General features: G+C 42.0%; 1 protein-coding gene across 3 annotated transcripts in view; it reads left to right on the forward strand.

Annotated features, from left to right (window-relative positions):
* The window catches only part of OMA1 (OMA1 zinc metallopeptidase), an 81547-nt gene that overhangs the window by 48199 nt on the left and 12999 nt on the right, over positions 1 to 20349 (forward strand). For all 3 annotated transcript variants that reach the window (XM_029618362.1, XM_029618361.1, XM_029618364.1), the window contains exon 8: positions 12739 to 12888. In XM_029618362.1, the coding sequence (XP_029474222.1) occupies positions 12739 to 12888 (150 nt within the window). The remainder of the gene's footprint in view (positions 1 to 12738; positions 12889 to 20349) is intronic.

The following is a 20349-nucleotide window of genomic DNA, read 5'->3' on the forward strand; positions in this document are numbered from 1 at the left end:
ATCTAATTTGGAGAATTTGTTTTGTTTTGTTTTTTTAATTTGGCTGATTTTGTGAAGATTTAGTATGCCAGAGCTCCTCAAACATGTCCTGGGAACCCCACAGCCAGTCAGCGTTTCAGGATATGGGATACATTTGCATGCCATGGACAGGTTTCGGAAGCCCTGTTGTATGCCATCATTATGCCTTGACTATTGTAATTTCCTATTTTTGGGATTATCTGTGTGAAGTATTAATACCCTTCAGTGAGTTTAGAATGCTGCAGCAAGGTTAATAGTAAAAGCTGGAATTAGAGGTCATGTCTCCTCTATGCTTCGTTAACTATGTTGGTTGTCTGTCGCTCAGGGGTTTCTTTTATAAGTTAAGACCAATACTTTAAAGCTCAAGATGAGAAGTACATCCTAGTTGGCAAGGCGATTAATTTATATATCAACTAGGTTGCCTTCTACTTTCTATGGATGGGCTGTTTAAGTAGTTCAGACTATATATCAGATCAACCATGCCAGGGCCCGTGCTCAGGGCTTTCTTGTGAGGTTCCATAGAGCTGGAATAAATTACCTGCTGGATTATGCCAAATAGTTGATTTAAAGCTGTTTCGCCAGGATTTAAAAGCATACTTGTTTCTCATGGTAGAAGAGTAGTAGAGAATGAAAACAGTTATTGGGTAGCCTGCATTGTTTAAGGGGGGATTGTTATAGTTTTAATTACATTTATAACATTCATAAAACACATTAATTTAATCTTTGTGTACATGTCATTATGAATGTTAGGATGTAACCTGTTCTGGATAAGATAGATGTAATATCTATCTTATCCAAGTTATCTACCCTTGTTATATGTAACTTCCGCTTCTAGTGAATTGTTCTTGTTTAAGTTATACCCTTTGTTACATGTAAACCGATCTGATATGAAATTTTTCATGAAGGTCGGTATAGAAAAGTGTTAAATAAATAAATAAATGAAATATGAAATTTTTCATGAAGGTCGGTATAGAAAAGTGTTAAATAAATAAATAATATCAAATTCAACAAAAAAAAAGTAAAAGCTACTAATTCACGTACCTAGGGCCAGATTTCAATTTCACTTCAAATCAGGGACAAAAAAAAGAGTCAAATCCACCCCTTCAGGTGCTCTTGGACCATTCCTCTGTGTCCCCAGGGAAGGACCACAGAGCGATGGACGCTCTTGGGAGGAAGGTGTTCCAGGTCACAATGCTTATTGCCTGCATCGCTGCCTACCATCTGTACATGAGCCAGTACTTGCGGAATATCTGGAAGCAGGTGCAGGAGGTGGCTGAGCAGCTGCCTCATGTCTCTGGTGCACAAGGGTCTGGAGTGTGGAAAACAAGAAGTCTATGCAATCTATGATGTTTCTGAGATGGCATCGAGAGTCTCTACAGCAGGAATCAGCACCCGCAGAATGGCTTGGCTGCGGGCCTCTGATCTCTGACCAGAAGTACAGGAACAACTCCAGGCTGTGCCGTGTACTGGAGAGAATCTCTTCAGAAATGGGGTAAGGGAAGCTGTGGCCAACTCCGGGACCACCATGAAACCCTCCAACAATTCTCTACAAGTACTCCGGACCAGTCGTCCTCGTCCAGGAGGCCGTTGAGACTGGGGCCAAGAAAGTCTTTCGCCAAAGGAAGACTATCCTCTGCTTTCTTGCTCCCGTCAGCACCATCAGGGCTCCCGCGGCTGTCCCAGGCAGCAGAGAGCCCCCAAGCCCCAGCCGGATCTTCAGTCAACTCTGGGGTCAGGGTTTTCACTGGGCCACAGGGAGCGTAAGCCAGTCGCCTTTACCCAGGGTGATGGATCCTCTGGTTGGATGCAGGCTGTGGTTCTTTGCAAACCAGTGGCCCAGTGTAACCTTCGACCAGTGGGTTCTATCCGTCGACCGCCAGGGGTATCAATTGAATCTATTGGGTGTCCCACCAAATTGCCCTCTGTGTCATATTGGGGGCCAATAGCGCATCAAGAGGGAGCTCTCCTCTTAACAGCCAGCGCGGTCAAGCCCGTACTACCAGGGCATAGAAGGCAGGGATTCTACTCCAGGTACTTCCTGATTCCAAAGAGACTAGGAGGACTCCTTTCTCATCCTAGACCTAAGGGCCTTGAACCAGTTTCTAAAAAAAAAAAGAAAAGTTCAAGATGGTTTCCCTCGGCATCTTGATCCTCCTTTTTGCTCCCTCGACCTAAAGGGTACATACACCCATATCGAGATTTTCCCCAGTCACAGGAAGTATCTCCTATTCATGGTGGGAAAATAGCACTTCCAGCACCAGGTATTGTGTTCAGGCTTGAGTATGCCCTATGGGTCTTCACAAAATGCCTGGCTGTGGTGGCAGCACACCTCTGCAGACTGGGAGTACATGTCTTCCCTTATCCAGATGATTGGCTGGTCAAGAGCACATCTCAGGCATGGGTTGTCGGGTCCATGTGTTTGACCATTAGGGTACTGGAGTTATTTGCTCTCAACTACTAAAAGTCCCATCTCAGCCAGTTGCCTCAATTGGACTTCATAGGAGCCTTGCTGGACAAGGTCTTTCTGCTTCACCAGAGGGAAATCATTGCAGCAGAGGTTTAACAGAGCCAGCAGGGGTCAGCCTGGCTTATGTTGAAGTTGTTGGGCCATATGGACGCAACCGTCCATGTCAATCCATTGACACATGCACAGAACCCAATGGGCCCTGAGGTCACAGTGGCGCCAGGTCACTTAGAGCAGGAGTTGTCCACCCGGACTTCCCCAGATTTCATCATGCAAGATCATGGCAGGCTGTGGCATCCCAACCTCCAGGCCCTGTTGCTCACAGCCTGCATGTTGAGAGGTTAATTCTGTAGCCATTTGATCTTTCAGAGGATGTGTCTCGGATCCTGGTGGCTTCTAGAAAGCTTTCCACTAGAAAGTCCTATGGACTGAAGTGGAGGAGGTTTTCTGTATTGTGTGATCAGAAGACTCTAGACCCATTCTCCTGCCCCACACAAAACTGCTTGATTACCTTCTACACTTATGGGAGGCTGGCTTAAAAACCAGCTCCATTAGAGTTCATCTTAGTGCAATTGGCACTTATCACTACAGTATATATAGATGGTACACCCATCTCTATACATCCTATCATTGTATGCTTCATGCGGGACCTGCTTCAACTGAAGCCTTCCCTAAGGTCTCTTACTGTGTCTTGAGACCTCAACATGGTGTTAGCTCAGCTGATGAAAGCACCTTTTTGAGCCGTTGTACGCCTATGTTCTGAAGTACCTGGAAGGTCAGATTTTGGTGGCAGTCTCTTCAGCACACAGGGTCAGCGAGCTTCAGGCCTTAGTGACTTATCCACCTTATACTAGGTTTTATCATGACAGGGTGGTCTTGCGTCCACACCCTAAGTTGCTGCCTAAGGTGGTGACGGGTTTCCATCTTAACCAATCAATTGTCCTGCCAATATTCTTTCCCAGCCCCCATTTGCACCAAGGCGAACGAGCACTGCACAGTTTGGACTGCAAGTGAGCCTTAGCCTTCTATCTGGAGTAGACAGAAGCTCATAGACAGCCCACCAAACTTTTTGTTTCTTTTGATAAGAATAGGTTGGGCATTGTCGTTGCCAGACAGACACTATCCAATTGGCTAGCAGATTGCATCTCCATCGGTTATGCCTAGGTGGGATTACATCTTGGGAGTCATGTCAAGGCTCATTTTGTTAGAGCCATGGCAGCATTGGTGGCCCACATGTGAGCAGTTCCCATGGAGGAGACCTGCAAGGTTGCAACATGGAGTTCTCTCCACACATTCACATCACATTACTGTCTGGATAAGGATGGCTGATGCGACAGTAGGTTTGGCCAGTCTGTCCTTTGGAACCTGTTTGAGGTGTAGAACCCAACTCTCCCAACCTGGGGCCCGTTGTTTGGGTTCAGGCTATCTCCCTCTTTGTTACCAACAGCACTGGGGGTGTTGTGCCAGTTAGGTGTCTACTGGTCCCCTTATTTGTTTAGGGAGCAGCCTGTAGCTAGGGATTCACTCGTGTGAGGGCTACTATCTTGCTTGTCCTTGGAGAAAGTAGAGTTGCTTACATGTAACAGGTGTTCTCAGAGGACAGCAGGATGTTAGTTCTCACGAAACCCGCCTGCCACCCCACGGAGTTGGGTTTTTTTCTATTTTTTTATTTTAATTGTAATTCTATGTTACAAGACAGAAAAAAGACCACGTGTGGACGCGTGGTATAGGGCATGCTGGGCATGCTCAGTGTTCATAGTCAAAGTTCTAGAAACTTTGACATACGTTTTCTGTATTGAGGCTCCATCTGATGATGTCGCCCATGTGTGAGGACTAACATCCTACTGTCCTCTGAGAACACCTGTTACAGGTAAGAAACTCCGCTTTATGTTATTTTTGGGTCTAAATAATAAAGCTCCTTTTTTCATAAATAAAAGAAGCTTTAATTCTTTATTCCTCTTCTTGAATTCCCTGGGATTACTTTTTTTCACTTTTCTGTATGGTGCAGCAGCAGAAATTTGCATATTCAAACTACAGGATTGATTCAACCTAATAAATTCCCGATGAACTGCAGCTAAGTTTCTTCTTTAAATCAGTGCAGTCGCTGTGTTCATCCACATAGACACTAAGAAATTTAGGGCAACAAACTTGTTTGTTGGTGATACCTTTTAATCTTGGATTAGTTTTTAAGAGCTTTACTCCCAAATTATAATTCCTGAAAGCCAATCAGAAATGTATTTGATAGTTTGATATAAAAGTGTTACCTACAACTTGTTTGATTTTTTTTGCTACATTCTTTCAATTGCTTTATCTTTTGCAAACAAATATTTTTGTAAACAAATGTTTATCCATTGTGCTTTTACTAACCCTGACAACTTCCCTTTAATTAGTCTTGAAAACTTGTCTGTGCTGCACAACCCTGAAGACAGGGATTTTAGGCTGGTAGTACTCACAGAGCTGTAAGCATAACAGTGCTGCTGTGCAACATTTACAATAGCCCTTCTCAGTCACATCTGTGTTATTACTGTGCCTCCAATGTCATCTCGGTGTTGTCTAAATTCCTCCAAGGTCAGTAACTTGGAGCAGATGGCACCACTATTCATTAAATTAATCGAAGTCTCCCTGCCTCTCATGCAGACACATTCACGCCACCTGTTTAACTTACAATATTATTTCAAGCCATGCAGTTAGTTATATATTAATCACTGACATTTCTTTATCTCTGTGTCTCACAACTTAATTTATAAAAAGAAGTATACCCTTGAAAATCATAGGGCCTTCTTTCAGCTCATAGTATTCGGGGAATTATTTGAGCTACCCCACTCTTGGCCCCTTCTTATGCTGGTTGCCCTGTGATGAAAGGCTTTTGATTCAGAGTCAGATGATACTGCGTGTCAAACTTCAATCTAAAGAAGGGGATGGTCCCACAAAGCAGACCGGAAGACGTTCTGTCGAAGCCAGAAGGCAAACAGAAGCAAGACAGACCAGTTGCCTTAGCTTGAAGATATTTATTGGCACGTATATTTAAACAGAACCCAACTCTGGCCGAGTTTCGCACAGCGGCTGTAGATAAGCACTTTATTCGAGTATGTGGGCTTTTTAAAATTGCTACGATATATGCCATTGAATTGTCCATGGGATGTACTCGTGTATGTGCACTTTACTCAAGTAAATGGCTTTTGCAAATTGCTACAATAGTAGTTACAGTTACACACATAACTCCTTTTAAAAATTACGCCCTTGAATATCAGCAAAGCTATCAATAACGTCCCAAATAGGAAGCTTGTGAATAAAATGAGAAGCTTGGGCATCTGCGCCAAGGTGGAGGAGTGGATTAAAAACTGGTTGACTGACAGGAGACACTAGGTAATAATAAATGGAACCTGCTCTGAAGAGAAAACTGTTTTGAGTGGAGTGCCATAAGAATTGGTTTTGGAACCGGCTCTGTTCAATATCTTTGTGAGCAACATTGCAGAAGCGGTAGAAGATAAAAGTTTGTCTCTTTGCAGATGATACTAAGATCTGCAACAGAGTGGACACTCCTGAAGGAGTAGAGAAAATGAAAAGTGATTTAAGAAATCTTGAAGAGTGGTCGAAGATTTGGCAGCTGGGATTCACTGCCAAGAAGTGCAGAGTCATGCATCTGGGATGCAGTAATTCAAAAGAGCTGTATGTGATGGGTGGTGCAAGATTGATGTGCACAGACTGGGAGAGGGACCTTGGGGTGATATTGTATGGTATTGTCAAAGCAAGGTGACAAGGCGATAGCTAAAACCAGAAGAATACTGGGCTGCATAGAGGGAGGAATAACATAATAAAAAGCAGTTAGTGCCCTTGTACAGGTTCTTGATGACGCCTCACCTGGAGTACTGTGTTCACTTCTAGAGCCCGTATCTCAAAAAGAATACAGACAGAATGGATGCGGTCCAGAAACGGAGATCAAAATGGTATGGAGTCAGTATCGGCAAACTTATGAAGAGAGGCTGAAGGATCTAAATACATATACCCTGGAAGAGAGGAAGTGCAGAGATAGATATGATACAGACCTTCACATACCTCAGAGGTTTTAATGATGTATGAACTTCAAACCTTTTCCATTGGAAAGAAATCAGTAGAACTAGGGGTCACAAAATGAAACTCCAGGGGGGACAACTCAGAATCAACACCAGGAAATATTTTTTCACAGAAAAGGTGGTAGATGCCTGGATTGCCCTTCCAGAGAAGGTGGTGAAGAAAAAAAAGTCAAAGAATTCAAAGTGGCATGGGATAAACATTGTGGATCCCTAAAGACTAGAGGATGGAAACTTAAGAAAGGGTTCATGGGTAGTAACCGGTGCAGCAGTTACTACCCTTAACCAATAAGACTTGATTTTTTTGATGCAACTACAACATTTGTTCTCTGCTTCAATGGCAGGGGGAAAAGGGGAGCTGGATTCAGACAACATCCGAGGGCCCCGACTTTTACGGTCTGGGGAACTGATAAGCATGGAGGTAACCTACACAGAGCAGCAATTATTTCATTCATTTATTTATTTGTTTGTTTGTTGCCTGCACTTCCTTTAACAGAAGGCAAGGGATTAGTATCCTTAACCAATAAGCCTTGATGCTTTTGACACAACTACAACATCACTCTCTGCTTTGACAGCAGTGGGGAGGGGGTGAAAGAGGAATTGGATTCAGATGACAACCAACACGGGTCCTGACTCTTATGGTCTGGGTTCCTGATATGTAGACAGACCTGGAAAAACACAGGATTGCTTTTAAGGACAAGTCCTAAGCGAAAAACAACACTGAATTTTCAAGAGAGCTCATCAACCAGTACATTTTTATGGGTTATCATAATGCTTGGGAATAACTGCATGGAGTGGAAGTTGCTGTCCTTAAGAGAAACCTGGGGGTAACCTGCATGGCACAGCAGATACTACCATAAGAATTTTGCTGGGCAGACTGGATGGATCATTTGGTCCTTTTCTGCAGTCATTACTATATTACTATCTCCTTCAAAAAAATGTGTAGCAGATTGGAGAGGCAAGATTTCTCTTAGGTAAAGCCATGTTGGCCGTGTCCCATTAAATCATATTCTCTAACAGTGTTCTTTAGAATAGTTTCTGCTCTTTTTCCCAACACTCACCAATCTGTAGTTTCCTGGATCGCTCTTTTTAAAGATTCATTTAACATTGGCCACCCTCCAATATTCAAATACAATAGATGATTTTAATCATAGGTCACAAATGTATTTATTTGTTTATTTAAACATTTTATATTCCATTGTTCCAAATCAAGATCACAACGATTTACAAAATAACATTTATAATATTAAAACAAATTTGACATATATCAGATGCAATATTCTAGTACAAATCAATAACATATGCACATGCTCCAGAGAACATATTTAACAGCTAATTTATAATAGTAGTACATTATAAAATAATACATGATAACCAGTACTTTATGAATTATAAATTCCTTTTATCCTCCATACTTTCAATCCAAAGAACTCTCGTCATTTTTAGTCTTGTAATCCCCTCTTTTAAACAGCCATGTTTTTAGTTCACATCTAAATCTTTTTCTGTCTGATATCAAACATAGCTACTTAATCGGCATTACTTAAACCAGTTCCTGTGTGGAGAACATAGCAGGCGATCCCACCATCTTGAAGGTGTTTCTTCACATATTCAGTATCCTTGGTGGAGGCACCCAAATTAAACCTCTGCATCCATGCTCCTGCCGTTTGTGTCATCACTTCCCAACATTCACCCCTTCATCCCCTCTCCGCATCCGCTGCCCCTCCACACCTTCCTCAGGATCCGCTCTACTTGCTGCCTGCCTTTGCACAGTTTCTAGCATCTGCTTCCTCACTTGCCTTGCCCCTTTCTCCAGCATCCACACCCCCACCACTTGACTTGCCCCTTCTCAAGCATCCAATCTCCCCTCACTGCCTGCCTCGCCCAGTCTCCAGCATTCGCTTCGCTTGCCTCCGTCTTCTCCAGCATGTTTCCCACTCTCACTGACTAACTCACCTCCAGCATCCTCACCACCCCTTTGCTGCCTGCCTCAACCCATCTCCAGCGTCTACTCCCCCCTCACTGCCTGCCTTACCTAGTCTTCGCCACCCCTCTCCAACATCCACTCCCCTCCTTACCACTTCTCCAGCATCTGCTTCCCCACTTACCACCTGCCTTGCCAAGAATAGAGCATCCATCCCCCCTCGCTCCTTCTCCAGCATTTGCTCCCCTAGTCACTTGCCTCTCTCTTCTCCAGTATCTATTCCTGCCCTTCATGGCCTGCTTCGCCCCTCCAGCAACCACACCCCCCTCAATCCCCTGCCGCTTGCCTCCCTCTTCCCCAGCATCCACGGAAGGGCATGTGGTGGCATGTCAGGCTGATGCCACCGATAGGCTGCATTATGCATTGCTCACGCTACTGCTACTTTTGCAAGTAGAACCATTTAGACCATTTAGGGGAGAGAGGCTGCAATAGAGCCATAAGGAGTTTTCAGCTTCTGTGGAGGGTGGTGCAGGCCATGGGGAGGAAAGGCACTGGTAGTGTCAAGCTGCAGATTCTGCAGGGCTACCAGGGAAAGCCAGGGAAAAGATAGTCTTTCCTAGAGTTACTAAACAAGCTACCATCTCTTCGGATCTGTGGAGAAGAGGGCATGGATATTGTCCCCCAAGTATGCAAGCTTTGGAGGCAGAGAGCACAAAAATCCTCATTATTATCTCCAGATACTAAATTTTAGTCTCTCTCCCTGGGTTAGGTTGTCCAGAAGGGGTTGTTTTGCTTGTACCCTGAATCTGACATGTTGCAAGAGAGGGGTATGAGAGAAAGGGAAAAGGGAAGAAGTAGTGAGGAAATAGATAAGAGTGTATGGGGACAGGTGTGAGAGAGTATCCCACCCAACTACTAATAATAGGTCTGCAATTTCATTTTTGAGTTGTTTCATGTGGTGCATACCATTTGATCCATGTGATGTGTTACCCTTTAGTTAGTCAGTTTGCCCTATTACATATTCTAGGTTCACTATGATTTTGTTTCAGTTTTTCCAGATCATCACCATTAAATATAATCTCTGGCATGGATTATTTTCTCCATCATCCTCCTCAGTAAACATTGAAGCAAAGAATTTGTTTAGTCTTTCCACTATGGCTTTGTGTTTCTTAAGTGCTTCTTTTATCCCTCGATCATCTAACAGTCCAATTGACACCTTCACAGACTTCCTGCTTTGGATGTATTTGAAAAAGTTTGTATTATGAGTTTTTGCCTCTTCGGCAAGCTTATTTTCAAATTCTCTTTTTGACTGTCTTATTGGTGTTTTTAAATGTAGCTAGCCAGTGCTTGCTTGTTTTCTTGTTTTCTTCATTTGGATCCTTTTTCCATTTTTTGAAAGATATTATTTTGGCTTTTAACCATACCGGCAGTCATTTGGCCATCCTTCTACCTTTTATAATATGTGGATTACATTTGGACTGGACTTCCAAGATGATGTTTTTAAATAATGTCCATACCTAATGTAATCTGTTAACCTTTGCAGCTGCACCTTTTTAGATTTTTCTGTTTTGAATGTTAAAAGTTAGAGCAGTGGTTTCCCTTAATGACCTCCCTCCAGTTAATTCAGATTTGATCACTGTTGCCAAGAGGCCCCACTACTGCAATCTCTTGCACCAAATTCTGTGTTCACTGCCACTAAAAAATTAGGTCTAAAATAGCTTCCCCTTTTATTGGTTCCTGGACTAGCTTCTCTATGAAACAGTCATTTATTTCATTTAGAAACGTTACCCCCATAGCATGTCTTGATGTGACATTTACCCAGTCATTATTGGGGTAATTTAAATCTCCCATTATTATTGTGTTATAATTTGTTAGCATCCCTTACTTTTGTTAGTATTTCTTTGTCTGTTCATTCTGGCCAGGAAGTCTGTAGTATACTCCCACTGCTATACTATTGCCCATCACATATGGAACTTCTATCCATAAGGATTCTTTAACATATATGTCACACTCCTCCCCACCACCAATTTGATCAAGCTTATCAATGTGATATAATTTGTACTCTGATGTTCACTATCCCATTGGTTGTCCTCATTCCACTATGTCTCTGAAATGCCACTTGTGGCTATCTTTTCATTTAGTGCTATACATTCTAATTCTCTCATCTTCTTATTTAGACTTCTGGCATTTGCATATAGATATTTCAGAATATGTTTTTTCTTTGTACAATGTCTTGCAAAATTATTCGACTCCCTAAAAAGTCAGCAGATTTGTGTGGATTACAAATGACACTTACACAGATTGTTCCAGACATTGTTTATTGCAAACCAGTATGCTCTTAAATTTTCAAAGTCACAGTTCATTATTTTTCTACATTTTTTGTAAAATAAAATTAAAAACTGAAAAAAATGCTGCTTGCATAAGTATTCAACCCCTGTGCTGTAAAAGCAAGTTTATGCAGATGAAAGATATTGCCCTAACAATTAGCTTTAAATTTATATTGAAGAGGTTAAGCTAGGTTGTTAGACGAGGTACACAGCAGATATGCTCTCAACATTTTCATTATTTTAAGTATTTTAATTATGTGCGCAGATTTTTATTATGTTTGTTTTATTTTAGGTGATGTGTATTATGATATCGATTGTACATTGCTGTGAGCGTTTCTTAATCAGGAAGAGTGATTCATAAATGTTTTTAAATAAATTAAATAAATAAATTGGCCTCCTACCTGTGAATCATTAAAAAAGGTCAGCTTTCCTGGATAAAAGTTCCTCTAATTCCAGTATCATTGGTCAGACCTTGCATCTGAAGGAAAGCTGTGAAAATGAAGACCAAAGAGCATTCTAAGGAAATTAAAGTTATAGACATGCACAAGATAGGAAAAGGCTATAAAATAATATCCTGGTGAGCACTGTTGTATCAGTTGTGAGGAAACAGAAGCTGCATCATACCACCCAGACACTTGTAGACAAGGCCGTCCCTCAAAATTCAGCTTCAGAGCAAGAAGGAGACTTGTGAGGGAAGCCACAGAGAAGCCAACAATCACTTTGATGGAGCTTCAGAGTGGCTGAGGTGCACCAGTTAGCCATATCAAGAGCTCTATACACAATTGGCCTATATGAGAGGGTGGTTAGAAAGAAGCCAGAAAACATCAGAGTGACCCAGCTAAAATGTGGGATAAGGTTTTGTGGTCAGTTGCGACAACAATGGAGCTTTTTGGCCAAAATTCAAAATGCTATCTGTGGTGCAAACTAATACTGCCCATTCCTCAGCAAACACCATTCCAGCAGTAAAGTATGGGGGTGGCAGCATCATGTTGTGGGGATGCTTTTCCTCGGCAGGGACTGGGCATCTTGTTAAAACTAAAGGACAGAGGGATGGTGCAACATACAGGGGGATACTGCAAGACAACCTGCTTCAGTCTGCTCAAAAACTAAAACCTGGGAGAAAGGTCCCCTTTCAGCAGGACAATGATCCCAAGCACAAGGCCAAAGCAACACAGGCGTGGTTGAACAACAAAAAATGAATTTTCTACAATGGCCAAGTCAAAGTCCAGATCGCAGTCCAATTGAGAATCTGTGCCACTGTTTGAGAACTGCAATCCATAAGCGTCATCCAACCAACCTGGAGCAAATCTGCCAGGAAGAATGGCAAAAATCACTCCCAAACTGTGCAAAGCTGGTAGAAACTTACCCTGACAGACTTAAAACTGCTATTGCAGCAAAAAGGTGGTTCTACCAAATACTAGTCTGAAAGGGTTGAATACTTATGCAAGCAGCATTTTGAAGTTTTTAATTTTATTTTACAAAATGTACAGAGCAATAATGAATTGTGACTTTGAAAATTAACTTTGAGCATACTGGTTTGCAATAGACATACTTTCTTGAACAATATGTGTCTCATTTGTAATCCACACAAATCTGCTGACTCTTTAGGGGGTCGAAAACCTTTGCAAGCCCCACTGTATTTAGAACTTTCTTAGCAGCTGACAGGGATAATTTTGGAATCGTTTAACTTGGTCTGCTCTTTACTTAAAGGCACCTGGGCTACTTTTGCATTTATTGCAACCTCTCTATAAGCATGCTTTAACTTCCCTGTAATATTAGTATCCTTCAAAGATACCACCTTCCAAAATATACGCTGATTAAAACCATGTCCAGATCTTATCTTTGTAATGTCTTTTGATGCACTCTCTTTTTTTTGCATTATTACTGTTGTTTTGTACTTGTCAGCCTGACTGATGTAGACCCCTCTCGTTCTTTCAGGCCTGCATAGATGTGAGAGCGAGCTCAGTGTTCTGGCAGCAGATGGAGTTGTTGGAGGCAATGAAAGGGCAGCCTCAACTACCAGAATGGCTCTCCACACATCCATCCCATGGGAAGCGTGCAGAGCACTTGGACAGGCTCATTCCAGAGGTGGGCACATAGAGGAACAGGATTTATTTAAATTCATGGGGCTGCGTGGCAACAATATTTTGTCAGATGTTAGCCCGTGTGTATGTATATGTTCATTATTCATGTGACATGTCATTACAGAATGTGTACTTACAAATAGATTTTTCTTTTGTGGGAGAGAGAAAATTGAGAAAGTTTGACCAGCTTAGTGCAGGAAAATGGGCTGGCAGGGTCTAGGTCCAGGGGACTGCAAAGTGACCATAAAACCTGGGGTGAACTTTGTGGGCTGATGCAGAGAGATAGGGAGGGAGTTTGGGGAGAGACTAAGACGAATTTGTTTAAGGCGCTTGAAACCACTTATCACAGGTTCCAAGAATGTGACAAGATATTACAGCTGGGTGAATGATGGGGATCCAGCACGGTAATTATAAGTGGTGGTGCACATGGGCAGGAGTGGTGGAGGCAAGCAAAGTGGGTAGAGGAGAGCAGGGTTTCTCTGTTTCCCTCTCCCTCTCCTCCTCCTTAATCCTCCCAATTTTTCAATTGCTCTTTTTATTTATTTTTTCTTTCCTGCCACCTCTATTTTCTCTTCTCCATCCACTTCCTTTCAGTCCACCTGTTCCATTCTCTTGTCTATGATTTAGATTTGGGTTTTAGATTTAATTACTCGCCTGCTCCAAATTTGACCTCAAGGTGAGTTTACTGCGGGTCTAACTTGTGGCACTGGTGCTCCTCTTTCTGCAGCTAGCAGGGTATAGGGGCTTCCCTACTGGGTATAAGGTGCCAGCCACTAGCATAGGCTGTGAGCATTACCTGGCACCTCTTTCCCTGGTAAGATATGCCACCTTTACTGGGATATCTGTTGCCTTTGACAAACAGGTTTCACTTAGATTTTAGGAGCCCCATGTAATTTTACATCTTTCCAATTTGTGTGTGAAGCATACGCTTTGTTAGAAAATAAAATTCCAAGTGGCAAAGAGATAATTGGAGTAAAGTGTAATTTAGGTACTAGAACTGTTTTCATTACTTTTTTGAATGCTGGGGTTCCTGTCTTTCTCTATCCTTCATCCTCCCCCATCTACAAGGGAAAACAAGGAGTCCCCTCCATCAGTGACAAAGAGACATACTCAGAGTATTCTGTACTAACGACTGGTCTGGGAATGCATTGAGTAATCAAGTGAAGCTTTCAGCTGCTAACAACTCAACTGCTACCACTCATTTGTAAAGATAGGTGCATTGGTTTTCCTTTGCCGTCATTTAAGGATCTGCTAACAGGCATTTAGACTCTAGCTCATCAATCCCTCTACTCACTCTGACCATGCATGACTGGGCTGAGTACTGTAATCAATCTTCTGTGCTTTAGCTTTGCAAATGTTACATTGAGTTCGACACAAGGGAATGTAAGAATCTTATGCAGCGTGTCATTTTTGACTTTGCTGCGGTGTGAAACAGCACAGAGTACAAGCCAGTATAGACCAGCCTAGTTTTTAACTCCATATTCAGGTGAACCACTGCTTAAAACAGACTGTTGTGTTTTGAGCTTAGATAACTTGAACTCTTTTGTGATCAGATTAGTACTAAATAGTCTTCTATGGACTTAACTCCATATGTATTCTAGTAGTTTGCATAAAGAGCTGTAAAAGTTTGAGGATCTGTCAGGCCCATCACTGGGAAGACCTCCCTTGATCTCCCTACTCTTAGCCTAGCTTTTTCCATGCTATTCTGAATCTTTCTTTCTCCCTTCCCCGGTATTGAAGTGCAGTATTTCACAATATTTGGTGGGACCCTAAACGTGAGTGACAAGGGTAAGGAAGTAAGTCAGGAGAAAGAGAGACCAGTTAGTTTGCAGTCTATTGATGTCTTCTTGCTCAGCATGAATTGTCACTTTGTGTTCTGGTATCACCTGAAAATAAAGTTTTAACTTCATAGGTATAAAAATTAAGATCTGGAGCAGCTTAATTTTTCTAGTCGATTCCATGATTTTATTACAGCTCTTAAGGGAATACAAATAAGGTCTGGTTGGGAATCACTGTATTAAGCAAACATAATTGCTTGTTCATTCCCATCTTAGAGATGTAGGCAATTTCTGAATACTGTTTACTTTTCATAATATTTTTTCCCCATAGGCACAGTATGTAAGAAAACCATTCATAAATCAGGACTTTAGTGATATATATAAACTCACCCCGACCCCCTACTGTTTTATCTCATATGTGGATATATATATATCCCTGCCTTTCCTTTTGTTAAAGTCGCTTGCTCCACCCCTAATGTGGGTGTGCATATATATTTATACTGTAAGACAGTAACTTTCAAACCGGTGCGTGGGCGCACACACACGCATTCATATGTTAGCACGCACCCAGGGATGTGGCCATTTTATAACTCTCACACACATTTGCGCGCAAGTTATAAAATAGCCCAGGCATGTGCATTCATACTTCTGATTTTAAGCTTCTGCGTGCCCAACAGCGTAAATCGTGTTTCCTCCACGTAAGCGATGGAATTTTATAATCTGCGCGTGTTCACACCATGACCTGTTTCAACAGCTCATCCACTAGTTCGCCCATTGTAGAGCTAGGTCCTTCAAACCCCCTGGTTTAATAGCCCGCACTCTCCCCAGTTAACCAGGTCCCCTCCAACCCCCTGGCAATACCTGGAAGCAGTTTTATTAACACTTACACCTCCTCAATAGCAGAAGTAAAGTTAGGTGGCGCTGGACTTGGGCACGCATCCGGGAGTGTAAGTGTTTGCGTGCACGTTTCTTGGCCCCGTCACACCTTTCTTTGCTTTGGAGTGAAAAATTTGCACATCAGGGATATGCATGCATGTGGGTGGCTTTTAAAATTCCCTGGGCGTGTGCATGTCCTACATGCGTGCGTATCTCTTAACTTTGGCATGTGCCCGACTTTTTTTTAAATTCACCTTTAATTGTTTATGTGCAGGAACTCATTGTACCAGAATGTAAATAGTGGCAAAGTACCCTTGCTTAGGGTGCTATCTAAATACCAAAACAATAGTAGTTTTTATTTTATTCAGTATACTTTTGTACATTGAATCCACTGCACTGTAAGCATTCCATGCAGCGCCTCTGTGCCGCTAGTTTCTTTTGTCCTTTCTGGTTTTATCATGTAAGAATCTGAGAGCCCAATAAATTTTTAAACAATAGGTTCACAGTTTTAAAATTGAAGTGGAGCCCCATTTGTTGAAGGAGACTGGTCATTTGTTTCTGTCCTTTGTAGACACTTAGAGTATGAAAGGTGACACACAGGTTGTAATAAGGAAAAATGATAGTGCAGACCAGTGCTAAAATTAGAGACTTGGCAAAGGGGAGAAATCTAACTGAAAAGCTTGCAAGTATGGAATGTCTTTCTATTCAAAATGTAAAAAACCTTAAAATGAACTGCTGAATAGGTAAGCAGTCCTAATTTTCAGTTTTGTTTTTGTTTTGTCTTCTCCATTGTATCAGCTGCACTGAAATAACTTCCCTCTTCATCAGATGTATATAACTTTTGTGCAACTTTACTGTGACAGCTGCTGCTGCTTGTGGGCCTTGGACAGGCAATGGCAACTTTTGCAATTTGCACCTCCATGGGCAGTTTTACAGTCGTGGCCGCCAAAATGTTTCAAGCATCTGTGGGCAGCCGTAAGTAGCTCCTTTTGATTTCGATGGAGCTGCCCACAATCCACTGTAGCTTGTCCACAGATCATTTCCCCATACTGAGTGATGGGACTGATCCAAAGCAAAGTCCTGCAAAGACCTGGGCTGCTGCATGAAACATCCAGTTCATTTTATTTAGATGTTGCAATATTTCACAGATGTGACACAGATGTGTCACATCTCTGGCTCGGTCAGGAAAGCACCAATGAAAACTTCAGGCCAGTCACTGAAATGGAGGGATGAGAGCTGCTGCCTATGCCTCCATGTGGATTCCATCCCTCCCGACGGGTTGCTCCCTACTCTCTCGTAGGAAATGAAACCCCTTCTCCTTTTTTCTGAACATAAGTACATAGCATTTGGCATTTGGAACTGGGCTGAGTTTCCTCATCCTCTGTTCCCCACATTGTCAGTGGATTACCTCCACTGTGGTGCCAGTTCCCAGATCTATCACAGGTCATGGCTTGAGCAAGGCGATGCTGGAGAGGCATGGTGTAAAGCACCCAAGCAGAGCCCATCCCCAGGGCAGACTCTACCAGAATGAAAGAATAGAAGTTGGTGCAGAAACAAGGCCATATTTAATACCAAGGAAAGACTATGCCACATTGGCACATCTTTAATGGCGTGGAAAGTTCCCATGGCACCAATGCATCTTTTATAAGGTCACAGTTTGTCACATCAGTGTGTAGCACCCATTCCTAAGGCATCATCTTTCTCAGTGTGGAGACTTGTGGCAGCGGAAACTATGGCACTGTCAGCATCAGAAGCTGTGGCACTTTCAAGATACCAGTCTAGTTGGGAGATCCCAGCACGAAAGAGTCAAGAGTCCGGTTTCCTCAGAATGGAGCATCTTGGAGCCAACCAGGATGCCATTTTTATAGCCAAGTACTTTGGCAGTATTGTAACAAAGTGAAGAAGAATCCATATGTTCCCTTTGTTTGTTAACTGCCACCTTACTATCCCATTGCTCTGTACCTTTACCTGCTGTACTTTAACCTGACTGTACCTGTACCTCCCTGTACATATACCTGACCATGATGTTGATCTTTGTACTACTCATCTAAACTATCCCTCCTGTCAAAATTTGTAAACCGTTGTGATGGCATAACCGAATGACGGTATATAAAACTTGATAAATAAATAGCATAAGAACATAAGAAATTGCCATACTGGGTCAGACCAAGGGTCCATCAAGCCCAGCATTCTGTTTCCAACAGTGGTCAATCCAAATCACAAGTACCTGGCAAGTACCCAAATATTAGATAGATCACAAGTTACTTTGCTTATGAATTACCATCATAGCAGTTTATGGATTTATCCTCTAGGAACTTATCCAAACCTTTTTTAAACCCAGTTACACTAACTGTTGTAACCACATCCACTGGCAATGAATTCCAGAGCTTAACTGTGCGCTGAGTGTGAGAATTTTCTTCGACTTGTTTTAAATGAGCTTCTTGCTAACTTCATGGAGTGCCCCCTGGTCCTTCTACTATCTAACAGTAAATAACTGATTTACATTAACTTGTTCAAGTCATACGAACATAAGAAATTGCCATGCTGGGTCAGACCAAGGGTCCATCAAGCCCAGCATCCTGTTTCCAACAGAGGCCAAACCAGGCTACAAGAACCTGGCAATTACCCAAACACTAAGAAGATCCCATGCTACTGATGAATTAATAGCAGTGGCTATTCCCTAAGTAAACTTGATTAATAGTAATTAATGGACTTCTCCTCCAAGAACTTATCCAAACCTTTTTTGAACCCAGCTACACTAACTGCACTAACCACATCATCTGGCAACAAATTCCAGAGCTTTATTGTGTGTTGAGTGAAAGTCCTTTCTTGATTTTGTAGACTTTTATCTTATCCCCCCTCAATCGTCTCTTCTCCAAACTGAACAGCCCTAACGTCTTTAGCCTTTCCTCATAGGGCAGCTATTCCATGCCCCTTATCATTTTGGTTACCCTTCTCTGCACTTCCTCCATTGCAGCTATATCCTTTTTGAGATGTGGTGACCAAAACTGCACACACTAGTCAAGGTGTGATCTCACAATGGAATGATGCAGAGGCATTGTGACATCCTCCGTTTTATTTTCCATTTCCTTCTTAATAATTTCTAACATTCTGCTTCCTTTTTTGATCCCCACAGCACACGGGACCAACAATTTCAATGTATTATCCACTGTGGCGCCTAGATCTCTTTCCTGGATGGAAATTCCTAAGATAGAACCTAACATTGTGTAATTACAGCAAGGGTTATTATTTCCCTCTATACATCACTTTGCACTCTTTCACGTTAAATTTCATCTGCCATTTGGAAGCCCAATCTTCCAGTCTTGCAAGTTTCTCCTGCAATTCATCACAATCCGCTTGAGATTTAACTACTCTGCATAATTTTGTGTCATCCGCAAATTTGATCACCTCACTCGTCGTATTCCTTTCCAGATCATTTATAAATATATCAAAAAGCACCTGTCCAAGTACAGATCCCTGAAGCATTCCACTTTACCTTTTTTCCACTGTGAAAACTGACCATTTAATCCTACTCTCTGTTTCCTGTCTTTTAACCAGCTTGCAATCCACAAAAGGACATTGCTTCGTATCCCATGACTTTTTAGTTTTCTTAGAAGCTTCTCATGCGGGACTTTGTCAAACACCTTCTGAAAATCCAAATACACTACATTTCCTGGTTCACCTTTGTCCACATATTTATTCAACCCTTCAAAAAAAATGTAGGAGATTTGTGAGGCAAGACTTCCCATGGGTAACTCCATGTTGGCTGTGGCCTATCAAACCATGTCTATCTAAATGTTTTGTGATTTTATTCTTTATAACAGTCTGCACGATTTTTCCTGGCCCTGAAGTCAGGTTCACCGGTCTATAGTTTCCCAGGTCGCTCCTGGATCTCTTTTTAAATATAGGGGTTACATTGGCCATCTTCCATTCTTCAGGTACATCAGATGATTTTAATGATAAGTTACAAATTAATTGAAATAAGTCTGAAATTTCATTTTTTTAGTACTTTCAGAACCCTGGGGCGTATACCATCTGATCCAGATGATTTACTACTCTTCAGTTTGTCAATCAGGCCTACCACATTTTCCAGGTTCACCATGATTTGGTTCAATTAATCTTAATCATCACCCATGAAGACCTTCTCTGGAACTGTAACTCTCCAAAATCCTCTTCAATAAACACTGAAGCAAAGAAATTGTTTAATCTTTCCGTGATGGCCTTATCTTCTCTAAGTGCCCTGTAACCTCTCGATCATCTAACGGTCCAACCATCTCCCTTGCAGGCTTTCTTCTTCGGATATATTTTTAAAAGTTTTTATTGTGAGGTTTTGCCTTCATGGCCAGATTCTTTTCAAATTCTCTCTTATCAGTGTCATATATTTAACTTGCCATTGCTTATGCTTTATCCTATTTTTCTTCTGATGGATCTTTCTTCCAATTTTTGAATGACGATCTTTTGGCTTTTGAGTTTCTGCAAGTCATCCGATCCTTCTCTGTGTCTCTTGTTTTCTTGTTGCGATCTGATCTAAAAAATGGTGGTACCTATAGTTTAAACCTCCAAAACAGGTTGGCCAACCTTAGCATTGTGGGTGGTCACCAAGCCTTACAGTTGGTCAGTTTCTCGCTGTTAGGTCATGATTGGTCAGAGGTCTGTGTTAATGTGGCTAATCAGGGGGCATGATCCTGCTCTCTAGCCTAGCTTCAGTCTCCAGTTATGATCTGTTTTTTTTTGTGGTTTGAACAGATATCATCTTGTGATAGTTTGTTTATGTTTGAAAGTTTGTTTGAGATGTCTGCTGACCTTTGATA

Source organism: Rhinatrema bivittatum, chromosome 10, assembly GCF_901001135.1.
Source record: "Rhinatrema bivittatum chromosome 10, aRhiBiv1.1, whole genome shotgun sequence".
In the NCBI taxonomy this organism is placed as follows: Eukaryota; Metazoa; Chordata; class Amphibia; order Gymnophiona; family Rhinatrematidae; genus Rhinatrema; species Rhinatrema bivittatum.